The sequence below is a fragment of the Corythoichthys intestinalis genome, chromosome 11, assembly GCF_030265065.1.
Source record: "Corythoichthys intestinalis isolate RoL2023-P3 chromosome 11, ASM3026506v1, whole genome shotgun sequence".
Taxonomy (NCBI): domain Eukaryota; kingdom Metazoa; phylum Chordata; class Actinopteri; order Syngnathiformes; family Syngnathidae; genus Corythoichthys; species Corythoichthys intestinalis.
Window position 1 is genome coordinate 45,494,822 of NC_080405.1, and position 13,445 is coordinate 45,508,266.

The following is a 13,445-nucleotide window of genomic DNA, read 5'->3' on the forward strand; positions in this document are numbered from 1 at the left end:
TGCACATGTTAACCATATTTGTGATTGTCTATTTACTGTAGTTTGACTGACATGTTTGATTTTGACACCGCATCCAACAAATGACTGCTTGTTGGCATAATTGTGGGCATTAACCACATGCAATCCCACTTTTCCCTTGCAGGCATCATCAAACTGCACAAGTCAAATATGAAGTGTCTTCAAAACATGTGTAAAATGAGTATGTCTATCACAACACATTCCTTTGAAATGGCCACATGGGTAGTGATGTATGTAATTATTTAGGATGATTTTGAATATGAATGGTGCAGGAATGCCGAGGATCCAGTTTTAATGGGACAATAAAGGCCAACCACAAAGCTTTTTTTTTAATGGCAGCATGGGGATGTGCTGCAGGCTCACTTCTAGCTCTGCCAGCTCTGAAGCGCTTGTAAACACATTCACACCCCTCTTTCATTTAAATGGTGGATAAGTTATAGCACATTATTGAAATAGAGAAAGGAAGGGAGGGCTGCATTTGAATGCTGTCTGGCAAAGGTGCAAGCCAATCCACATAGCGGCGAGCCTTTAAAAAGCACAAGCAGACGAGAGGAGTTTCTGTCGGGCAGGCAGACGCAACACAATCGAGATGTACAGTTGAGCAATTGTATTGGTTAAAACTTTATAGGGCACTTATTTAACTCATGCCATTGACGGCGCTTGACGTCCAATCCATTTTGACTGGGTGGGGCAAATGAATTGCCCTTTCAGTCAAAATGGATTGGACGTCTACTGCCGTCAATGGCACTAAAACTAGTTTAAATGAATTGGATGTTTATCGCCATCAATGGAATGCAATGAGTTCAAGACTACGAAAAAAAAAAATACTTTCGAGTGTTAGTTGGGGCCGTAACTGGTGTTGAAGAACAGTTTCTTTGCTAAAGCAATCTCCACCCTGAACTGCCATATGTAACACATCACCCAATGTCCAATATTTATTTACATGCAATATTCTATGTGCAATACTTACTCACGTGCAATATTAACATGCAACATTCAATGCCTTCACTGTCAAAATGCTGCTACTTTACTTCTATTCACACATATTCTATGTACAATACTTACGTGCAATATTAACGTGCAACATTCAATGCCTTCACTGTCAAACTGCTGCCACTTCACTTTATTATTTGCACTGCCTGAACATAGGACTCTCATACATATTTTATATTTATGCTTATTTAGATTTTATACTTTTATACTTGGAAGTCAGTTTTGAGATTTTAACTTATCCTGCACCGTAAAGAGAGATGCTCCACAATTTCATTGTACAACTGTATAATGACTATAAAGGGCTATTCTATTCTATTCTATTCTATTCTATTCTATTCTATTCTATTCTATTCTATTCTATTCTATTCTATTCTATTCTATTCTATTTCATTTTTTCTGATTTAATTTTATTAACATTGTAATAGCTAATCAATGTACGTTTAGTTATGAAAATATATAGAAGCTACAATAATAACTATTAATTAAAATTTAATTATATAGTAATATTAATTTTTTATTTTTTTTATTTTTTAATTACCAAAAATAGTCACTTGCCCTGTAAAGTGTTAAAGGTCTTAAGGGTCAACTAGCTGTCTACTGCAGTGACCACTGTAGTGAAATTTTAAAAAGTGATAATAATAACTTTCAGGTTATGGGGGCTATAACCAGACTGCATTTGTCTTTTTTTTTTTTTTTTTTCTCGAAAAGACTTTATTGACTGATTAAAATAATTTAAAAAAAAAAAAAAAAAAAAAAGATAAATAAATAAAGAATATATATATAAATATATACACACACATATATATATATATACACACACACATATATATATATACATATATATATATATATATACATAATGAAGCCCTGCCATCCACATAATGTGGTCATCATATTTGGCTCATACAGGCCAAAGTTGGATACCAAATGTTAATATTGGGATGTGTTCTCCACATGTCTAGATGCCATGTTTATATTAATAATAATATTATCACCAAAAATAGTCCTCTGCCATATGAAGGGTTAAGAATCCATCGAATGTGATAGAATTTAGTAAAAATGCATATTTCGCGTAAAAAACAAAACAAAACAATTGCCTGATGCATTTAACGCAGTGGTTCTTAACCTGGGTTCGATTAAACCCCAGGAGTTTGATGAGGAAGTCTAAGTCTCTGACTAAAGGGCAAGTGTTATTTTAGACTATGTTTTGGACTGGGTTGCCTCCAATTTACGGGCTCCCAGCCCTCTATCTAATGGGAGGAGAAACTGGTTTGCTCAGTGGAAGGTCGACTCATGATGAGGAAGAATAACAGACATACAGGCAGCGTGCACAGCGCAGATAATTAAAAAAAAAAAAAAAAAAAAAAAAGAAAAACATTTTTGTCACATTGTACGCCATGAAAATAGTATGTGATGCAAGGATGCAAGGGTGTAAGTTTGCATAGGGACTGTAGGGACATAACACTACCAACTTTTCAGGATGCACAATTTATCCCCACCAACTTTTAAGCAAGCTTATTTGCATCATATAATGCTTTCAGTTGTAAAGGTAATTTAGATTGTCTTCCCATATATTGTAAGGATAGAATTGACCCTACCATTATTAAGTGAATTATTTTTTATTATCTTCAGACTTACATTTACCCCATTTCACTTGCTGAATGTGCCAGTCAATCTTTTTTTCTCAAACCAGGGGCGTAGGTTTGGTCTCAACATTGGTAGGGATGACATAACAGCATCTATAAAATTCTAATGTGTTATTTCATTTCACAGATTTTTTTTTTCATGTCTGTGTCCCCCTGAAGTGGACCCATTTTTGGATAGTTTTTTTTTTTTTTGCACTCTGATGCCACTGCGTTCCATCACCATAATGCACATAATGCAATCAATGATCCAAATGAGGGACAGCTAGCTTGACTTTGTTGGTCCTTGTAGAGGCTGGCCTGACTGCAGTAGTTTTTCAGGTTAGCTAGTTCAAACAGTTTAATGTTATGCTAACTCTTGATGCAGGTTGGATTTTCAGTAGCAAAATTTTGCTAATGAAAGTCCGACCAATCAGAGTTAGCATTACATTAAACTGTGTGAATTTGCTAACCTGCAAAACTCGAGTATAGGAAGCTGCTTAGAGAGAAATGTCCTCCTGTATGTTTTTTCTACTGTAACGTTAATTAATTGTGAGAAATTTAGTGAACCGAGGTTCACCCCCTCCTCCCCAATTTACATTTTAATTTTTATATGTGGTCTTAAAGCAGCCCAAATGAGCTTTCATTTTTGTTGAGTTTGGCTGTGCTTGTGGAAAAAAAGCAGCAGTGTTTTACCCGAAGGAAGGCTCCATGTTTATTTATTTATTTTTGTTATTCCCATTGTTTTTCTCAGTTATATTTAATTTATCTAGACAGACAATGTTGAGTGGTCTTAAGACAAATATTTTTTCTTTTGCATTCTTGGAAAGTTTGTATTTATTGTGCAAGTTATGTTGAAATATTGCAATTTAAATTTGCTAATAAAATCTAAACACGTAATTTAAACTGAATTTAAACAAAATTAAAACACATTTATTCTGAAAGTTTTCAAAATGTTTATTTCGTTCTTTCTAAACCAATTAATATTAAAGTTAGTATAAGTTAATACAGATTTATTTTGCATTGATCATTCGGCCAAGCAATTGATTAGGTTCATATTCGTGAGAAATTTAGCCCTGACCCCGGTTAACCCAATCTGTTTGGTCCCCAGCAAAAAGCATACATGCAGGTGATGCTGTTATATCGTCTCTTCCAATATTGAGACCAAAGCTACGCCCTTTTAAGGATGTGACCATAAAATGAGAATGTTGACATGATGAACAACCACAATGGGAGTATACAGGGGTTAAATTGTGCCGGATCCTGCCGGAACAAGATCCGGCACCTCTTGATTTTGGCCTCTCTGTGTTCCAGGACTTATTTGGGCAGATCCGGCACCTCTTGTGTATGCAAAATAATAACAATATCATTTTAAAAATATTTTTTATACATTTAAAAAAATGAATAAAATAAAATAATAATATGCATAAATTCATTTACAGAACAAATCCCAAGAATAGCATGTTGCTTATAAAAATTTAACGTCATTTGAAAGAGTCGGAGAATTGTTGCTGCACTGAAAAGCTGGACCAACAAATCACGCCCCTGACAAAAAAAAATTTTTTTTTTTTAAATTCTTAATTTTTTAAAAATTGCTGCATCTGGGGAGCAAGCAGCTAGGATCAACCAGTATTTCAACATGCTAAAAAGACAGTTGCATTTACTGTCTTTTTTTTTTTTTTTTTCCAAAAAGAAGGAAGATGGTTCAAAACGAGTCAGAAAAGCAACAACCATTGATAAGGGCAGCTGCAGCGTTCATGCCAACGGTGAGGACCGGGTGCAGTAGGAGGATAGCACCACAGCAGCTAGCCAGGTTCACTGACAGCCAGCCAAGCCGGGGCAGGAGGCTGCTACCGTGGCAGCAGCTGGTCAGGTTCAGCGCCACCCGGAGTCGGAGCCAGCAACAGCGCCAGCAGTCAGCCAGGTGGACCACCAACAGCCGGAGCAACAGGCCAGACCCTAATAGGAAATTCCGGTTTGGGCTGCACAATTTGTAAGGCGGTGGGAACTTTGGGGCCAGAGAAGACGGGGGGATGAAACGCGCAAAATAATGGGTTTGTGTTATTTATTGTAATCTGTGATTTTTTTTGTTAATGTTTTACAAGTAAGACCTGTTGAGAAACTAATTGCTGACTGTGTACTGTAAGTCCCACAGGTGGTTATGTGGGCAATTGCCTGTGCTGTGCAGACTATAGCCTAAATAATTGTAAATTGTCATCATAACACTTATAGCATGGATATTATCTGAAATGGATTGCTTGTAAGTCCCAAAGCATGGCAAGTTGGCATTTGTGTGTTGTTTTCAGCACCATTGCCTGCTTATGTTCAGGGACCTGTGCCTGTCTCATCATCCCTGCGCTGTCATATGTAGTTTGCGCTCCGGCACCTTATGATTTACAAATTAAGCACTGGGTGTATATCAAACTCCCATGTGATACATTAAAGCTCATATTTCTTTTCTCTGTGTCTAAGCAGCTGAACAGGACAGGTTAAAAGTAAAAATAAATAATTAAAAAATAATAATAATAATGTAGTCATGAAATTTATTTTTCCAACTTTAACTACAAAACACCTAATTTATTTATAATAAATTTGAAATTTCAATAAATTTCAACAGAATTTGCTTGCTAGTTTAGCTATATCGCTTTTGAATTTGGAGAAAGGAAAAAAAAAAGCTTCATTATTAAATTTTGAAGGGTTCGGTGAATGCACATGCGAAACTCGCGGGGTTCGGTACCTTTAGCAAGGTTAAGAACTACTGATTTGACGGCAATCCCTCCATTGTTGGCCAGAATAAATGCGATTCTCCACCGACGGGTGGGTGTGGGGGTGTTGCGCTCGAGGGGAAGCCCGTGCATGCTGATGGTGCCTGGGATCACCCTATCAGGTGCAAACCGCTGCCATGTTTCCACCCACCAGCGAGCAAAAAGCCTCTCAGTGGCCCAACGTGCAGCCGCAGACGCGTACGCGCTGCTCAACCCACTGACAGCCGCTTCCACTTTTTGGATTGCGACATAAATATTATTCTTACCATTAAACTTGAAGGACTTATTTTTAATAAAAACAAACAGCACTTTGATAGTTTTTCAAAATGGCCCGTGCAAGGTGTAGGACTCCCCCTCTTCAGGTACACTTTGGGAACTTGTAATTTTTTCTTCTTCTCGGTGAGGACATCATTCGGAGACTGGGATTTCTTTTCTTTTTTGAAATTATTAATAACCTGGATAACTCGTCGTCGAGGAAGCGCCTCATGTTGCCTTGGGTGAGCGTATTCGCGCCGGACACTTCCACCGTCACGAGAAGCGTCTCCTCGCCGGAGCCGTGTGCGTAAAAGGCGCACGGGGGGGCCGCATAGGAGTTCCAGGAAGGCGGCGGCGGTGGTGGTGCTGGTGCCCCCCTCCACCTACCCCCGCCTTCTTTCCTCTATCGGTCGAGCGGAAGCAGGTGTCAAGATGTCGCCGCTGCCTTCCAGGTTCTTTTACCTGTAAGTGCTTCCCTTCCGAAACAATATGCATTCTTTCCAATAGAAGTCGCTCAAAACGCCGTCATGTTGTGCAAGGAATTGAATTCACTTGTCTTGCTTTTTTCCCCCCTCTCAGGTGTTTACATTTCCTGGTCCTCTATTTTCAACTGCAGGTACGTTCACCTTTCATGTTCAATTGCATTTGTGCAATTTTTATCATCATGATCAAAACTAATGCTGGAAATCTCTGGTTATACCTTCCGATTAGATTTGCGATAAAAACCTAACGATAAGAATTATCTCACAGTATGGCAATACAACAATTATCCAAACGCAGACCAGGCAATCAGTTTACGATATTACATGATAAAGGTATAAAAGAGTGAGACAATCTATTTGTAAATGAGAAAATAACATTTTTTGCACTGTCGTAAATAATCTGACACTAAACACAAGGCCAGCACAATATATACCGTATTTTTCGGAATATAAGTCGCAGTTTTTTTTCATAGTTTGGCTGGGGGTGCGATTTATACTCTGGAGCGACTTATGTGTGAAATTATTAACACATTGTTATATCATTTCACATGTTATTTTGGTGTTTCAGAGTGACATTGATGGTTTGGTAAACTTGTTAGCATGTTCTTTATGCTATAGTTATCTGAATAACTCTTAATAGCTATGTTACGTTAACATACCGGCCACGTTCGCATTTCTTTGTTCATGCATCATATAACATTATCATACTGTACACTTATGCAACATGTTGTTCTCTATTGTATTTTTGGTAACACTTTACAATAAGGGTCCCTTAATAGCGATTAGTTAAACATGAGTTATTGTCTAAAAATCATTAAGTAACATGACAATAATTCATTTAATCCCTTATCTATCATTTATTAATATATTAATTGACACGAGTTAATGCATTAGTTAATGCATTTCAAGACAATAACTAATGTTTACATAACATTGCAATAATTGATATAATTGCTTATTACTTATGACATTTATTCATATATTAATTAACATGAGTTAATGCATTAGTTAATGCATTAGTTAATGCATAACCAGACATTAAGTAATAGTTTGGTCCAAAAAAAAAAAAAAAAAAAGTATAGGCCTATATAGGGTTAGGGTTTAGGGTTTGTTAACTTAACCATTTATAATTTCTTAGTTAAGGGACACATGTGCTACACTTAACAATAAGGGTCCAAAAAGCATTCAGTAATGGTTAATCAAGGTTAAGAGGGGGGAACTTAAGCATTTATAATTTCTTAGTTAAGGGATACATGTGCTACACTTCACAATAAGTAAATAAATGAGAAACATTGCTCTGTGAGTCCTTGGGTGCTGCTAACCTAACCTTAAGTATGGTATTATTTCATGTGAACGTACCTCATAAGTTTTACTTAACCTTAATTAACCATTCCTGAATGTTTTTTGGACCCTTATTGTAAAGTGTAGCACATGTGTCCCTTAACTAAGAAATTATAATTGCTTAAGCTCCCTCCCCCTTAACCTTTATTAACCATTACTGAATGCTTTTTGGACCCATATTGTAAAGTGTAGCAAATGTGTCCCTTAACTAAGAAATTATAAATGCTATGTTTACAAACCCTAACCCTATATAGGCCTATATATATTTTTAATTTTACCAAACCATTACTGTCTGGTTATGCATTAGCTATTGCATTAACTCATGTAAATTAAATATATATTATATATATTATATATATATATATTAATAAATAACCATATAAGCAATTATATTAATTATTGTAGTGTTACTTAAACATTATTTATTGTCTAAAAATGCGTTAAACTAATGTTAAATAAAGGACACTTTTTGTAAAGTGTTACCGTATTTTATTTTAAATTGCCTTTCAAGATGACATAGCTGTTCTATGTGTTGGATTTTATTAAGTAAATTTCCCCCCAAAATGCGACTTATACTCTGGTGTGACTTATGTTTTTTTTCCCTCTTCATTGCGCATTTTTGGGCTGGTGCGACTTATACTCAGGTGTGACTTATAGTCCGAAAAATACGGTAGCTTGAATATCGCCATCGCGATATGCGCATGTAAAATAGCCCTATCGCAGGATTAGCGATTATTATTATTATTTTTAAAGCAAGTGTGCCGATACATGGCTCCCTGTATTCCTTTTATATCCAGCAATCTCCATCATTCACAGATAAACCCTTTTAGCCTGGATTAAACGGTATTATAGGAATACAATCATAGATCGCGGTTTTGCAATTTTTTGCACTTTCAGTTCTTAAATGAATGAATAATAAATAGATAAATATATTGAAAGTAAACTGAAGCACCTTAAAGAATACAAGGATAAAAGAGAACAAGAGGGAAATTCAAGAAAAACATTGTAATAAAATACTGAATGCAATACACTAATACAGTAACATGTCAAGTCAATCAAAGTCTTCCTAAACAGAGCTATTGAAGTTATCTGCTGAAAATTCTACTAGTTTTATTATTGCAATTTATATCACATTATATCGCAAACCCCCAAAAAGTTGAAATGCAAGTTTTATCTAATATCATTTAGCCCTACTATACACTATATTCTTGAAAAATAAAAGAGTGTTTTTCTGAACTCATTACAACGATAGACATCGAGTTCATTAAAATAGGGAGGACTGGTTTTGAATGCTCATGTTTGAGTGAAACTGAGATGTCCAATTCATTTTGACTGGGAGTGGCGAATGAACTAGCCCCGTCAATGGCAATGAATGACTTAAATCCAACTACATTGTACTAGTCAAATGTACTGTACTGGATTCTTCAGTACCAAACATTCAAAGTCATTTGCCTTTCGAAATTTAAAATGTGCATATTTTGAGTGGTAAAAACAATGTAATAATTCAAAATCATTGTGTTTTTTTTTGGGGGGGGGGGGGGGGGGTATAAATGTATAACATTATGAGAATCGCATCATATTTTTGTAATGGTCACAATCACGTCAGAACATTTTATTGTCCCAAATCTAAAAATTAGGTGTTGTGAATGGTTTATGTTCATCTAATTAGTGCACTGGTCCCTCAATGAACAATTTAAAATGATAAAACCAATAATTTCTTAAATGTACTGAATCACTTGCATATATGTTCAATCATTGCCCTTTACCCAAATATACCAAACTATATCATGCACCACGTTAACATTTATGAGATCAATTAGTATCACAATACAGCAATTTCATGATAATCGTTGTAGTGGAAAATGCAGTATCAAGAAATAGCATAACGAAACTGAGTACAATCTTTTGTTTTTTTTCCCCTTCAATCAAACTAACAGTCTCACAATGCAGAAAATACCCAAAAATAGATGTACTATAAACCAACTGCATATGATACAATCAATACAGTACAATCAGTTGGAATAAAAATGTCTTCTAAACTGATGATGAAAAAACATAACATAAATGAAAAAAAATGTGACGGGTAATTTTAATGTTGGATGAGAGTCAAATGAAAACCTGTTAGAGGATTTCATACACATCAGCGGAATGACAAAAATTAAGACATAATATACGCAATGCAGTTTGTTTGATTGTATGACTTAACATATCTTAATTTTTTCCCCCAAATTTTAGAACAACTCCTATTTTTAAATTTATTATACTATGTGTACATGATATTACTGTTTTAAAATGTAAAATAGATAATGACTTATTTTGTTACTTTAAATAAACTGTATATATTGTATTTGAAAAAAAAAAAAAAGTTATTTCCTATTTCTTATTTAGAGAAGAACATGTTTTAATGTTGAAAAATGTCATTTCTATGGACATATGTGAAATTATTTTTAATAAAATGTGTTGATATTATGAATACGTGTACAATGCAAGGGCGTAGGTTTGCATAGGGACGGTTGGGACAAAACACTACCAACTTTTCAGGATGTTCATTATGTCCCCACCAACTTTTAAGCAACCATATTTGCTTTATATAATGACTTCAGTTATATAGGTCATTTAGACTGTATTTCCATATGTTTTAATTGTTGTAATTTAACCTACCATTTTTAAGTGAATTATTTTCATTATGTTCAGACTTACATGTCACTTGCTGAATGTGCCGCTCCATTCCCCCCCCCTCTTAAACGCACATTTGATTGGCTGATGACTTGACGTTAGATATTAGAGATATTAGAGATATTACAAGCTTTTTTTCAGCCAGCAGCAACCACTGTAAGAAATGTAAAAAGACGTCAATGTTGTGGAAGTGGGGAACACACCACTCATTTTGCTACTGAAAATCCGACCTGCATCAGAGTTAGCATAACATTAAACTGTGTGAACTTGCTAACCTGTGAAACTCGAGTAGGAAGCTGCTTAGGGAGAAGTGTCCTTCCGTATGTTTTTTTTCTACTGTTAACGTTAAATTAACTGTGAGAAATGTAGTGAACTGAGGTTTACCTCCTTCTCCCCAATTTTACTTTTTAATTTTATTCATGTGGTCTTAAAGCAGCTTACAAAGGAGCTTTGTTTTTTTGTTAAATTTGCTGTGCAAAAGCAGTAGTGTTTTATAAGGACAGTTCCATTTTTATTTATTTTTGTTATTCCCTGACAAAGAAGTTTTTTTTAGTTATATTTAATTTCTTTATTTAGACAATGTTTAGTGGTTTTAAGACAAATGTTTATTTATTTTTTAATTCCTGTATAGTTAAGAGAAGATTAACAAGCTTGTATTTATTGTGTATGTTAATATAATTTAATTTATGTTCAAATAATGCAATTTAAATTTTCTCATAAAATCCGGATATTTTTTTCTCAAAGTTAAAAAAAAAAAAAAAAAAAAAAAAGTTTCTTTCGTAGGTTTTGAAAACAGAAGTTTGAATAGAATGGTGTAGGCTGAACCAATACACATAAAAGTTAGTATAAGTCAATACAGATTTATTTTGCATTGATCATTATAAATGTCGCGGTCCCAGCAAAAAGTCCCTACCAATGTTGAGACCAAACCTAAACCCTTGGTACAATGTAAAATATTGAGAATGTTAAAATATTTTTAAAATGCAAAAAATAAAAAGCCCAGTCGTTGCTGTTTTTTTCTTTAAGGAGTAAGTATATTACATTATTATTGTATGTTTAATAGTGTATTATGACATAATTTCTGGATCTTAATATTGATTTCATGACTCATATTGAAGTAGGTCAAATCAGCCCATTTGGAAAAGCAAAAAAACAGTCATAAGAAATAGTTTTGTTAGGTTATTGATATTATAACTAAACATGCACTGGGTCAAGCTGACCCATGAACATTTTTTGCATACCAACCTACCAAATGCAACAGGAGCATTCAAATTCATACCAAAGCAACAAAAAAATTAGTTTGGAGTTGCAAAACGGCCTGCCAGCCTCCCCTCTGACCTCCCTGTTGCTAACGTTCTGCTCCTATATGAAGTTGAACAAGATGCTACGTAAATTCCAGTACGCATGGCGCTGACTAGGATGACAATTAAGAGCGGGCATAAACTGCACAGCCGTTGATGTTGAAGCCGCTTGCAAATCTCCTTTAAGGCACGTGACAATTAAACACGGCTTGTGTCACGGCTTGTACATGCGCTTCAATTAGTAGCGTGTTCATGTTTTTACACTCTTTGAACAGACGCTTTTCTTTTTTCTCCCCTTTTTACGAGCAGCAACTCACTTTGAACCGTAAGCACTAGCAGACGTCTGCGCACCTAATTGACTCACTCGGTTAACGTCGGGAGAACGCCGGTGCACTACAACACTTTTTATTTGCACCCTCTCAGCCCCCACCCTGGTGGGCTTCTCCCACACCGAGTTATGACCTGTGACGTTGGAACAAACAAGCCGGAACATGCAACATTTGAACTCATTGCTGCCATTGGCGACGATGGTTGTCCAATCTATTTGAACTGGAAGAGACAGGAAGCGATTTATCAGGTCAAATAGATTGGACGTCCATTGCTGTCAATGGCACAGAAACATGCAAGCCCCCCCACCCCAGTTCAAATGGTTTGGGATTCGCGTAAACCAGTGAATGTGCATCTGTCTCGTAGTTGGGAGGTTCTGGTGTTGAGTCTAGTACTGTTTTACTGTCTTAAGTCTTTTAACTAATCTAGAGTGGTATGAAAAAGTATCGGAACCTTTTGGAATTTCTCACATTTCTACATAAAATCTCCATCAAATGTGATTTGATCTTTGTCAAAACCACACAGATGAAAAAACTGTGTCTGCTTAAACTAAAACCACCCAAACATTTATAGGTTCTCATATTTTAATGAGGATAATATCATAACAGTGACAGAAAGGGGGAAAATAACTAAGTGGACCATCGCATTTAATATTTCGTGGACCCCCCCTTTTGCAGCAGTAACTTCAACCAGACGCTTCCTGTAGCTGCAGATCAGTCTGGAACATCAATCAGGACTAATCTTGGCCCATTCTTCTCTACAAAACTGCTGTAGTTCAGTCAGATTCCTGGGATGTCTGGCATGAATCGCTGTCTTTCGGTCATGCCATAGCATCTCAATGGGGTTCAAGTGTGGAGTTTGACTTGGCCACTCCAGAACCTGTATTTTGTTCTTCTGAAACCATTGTGAAGTTGATTTATTTCTGTGTTTTGGATCATTGTCTTCTTGCAGCAGCCATTCTCTTTTTAAATTCAGCTGTCTGACAGACGGCCTCAGGTTTTCCTGCAAAACATCCTGATAATCTTTTGAATTCATTCATTCATTAATGATTGCAAATTGTCCAGGCCCTGAGGCAGCAGAACAGCCCCAAATCATGATGCTCGCTCCACCATGCCTCACTGCTGGGATGAGGTGTTGATGTTGGCTTTTCTTAGTCGCCACGACCTTGAAAAAGCAATTCACGCTTTTATAAGCTCAAGGATGGACTACTGCAATGCACTTTATGTTGGTCTTCCGAAGTCCACAATTTCTCGTCTCCAACTTGTTCAAAATGCTGCTGCTCGATTTTTAACAAATACAACTAGACGTGAACATATTACCCCCGTGCTATCATCTCTCCACTGGCTTCCAGTTCATTTTAGAATTGACTTCAAACTTTTACTGTTTGTTTTTAAATCCATTAATGGCCAGGCTCCTTCTCACTTATCGGAAATTTTAAGCATCCGAGGTCCAAACTTAAACAGTGGGGAAACCGATCTTTTGTGGTTGCTGCCCCTAGGTTGTGGAATAGTCTTCCCCGAAATCTGCACCACTAAGAATTTAGGCTTTTTTAAATCTCGGTTGAAGACACACCTTTTTAGACTCGCCTTTCCCCCAGATTAGCGTAGCCTGGTTTTATTTCTTAAGGGTTTTTAATGTTTTCGGATTTTATCTGTTTTATTGTTT

General features: G+C 36.0%; 1 protein-coding gene across 1 annotated transcript in view; it reads left to right on the top strand.

The window, feature by feature from the left end:
* The first annotated feature begins 5,621 nt into the window (after positions 1–5,621).
* Positions 5,622–13,445, top strand: part of fgf24 (fibroblast growth factor 24) — a 38,682-nt gene continuing 30,858 nt past the window's right edge. The window contains exons 1-2 of the mRNA XM_057850456.1: positions 5,622–6,117; positions 6,233–6,269. Coding sequence (XP_057706439.1) covers positions 6,086–6,117; positions 6,233–6,269 — 69 coding nt within the window. The 5' untranslated portion in view covers positions 5,622–6,085. The remainder of the gene's footprint in view (positions 6,118–6,232; positions 6,270–13,445) is intronic.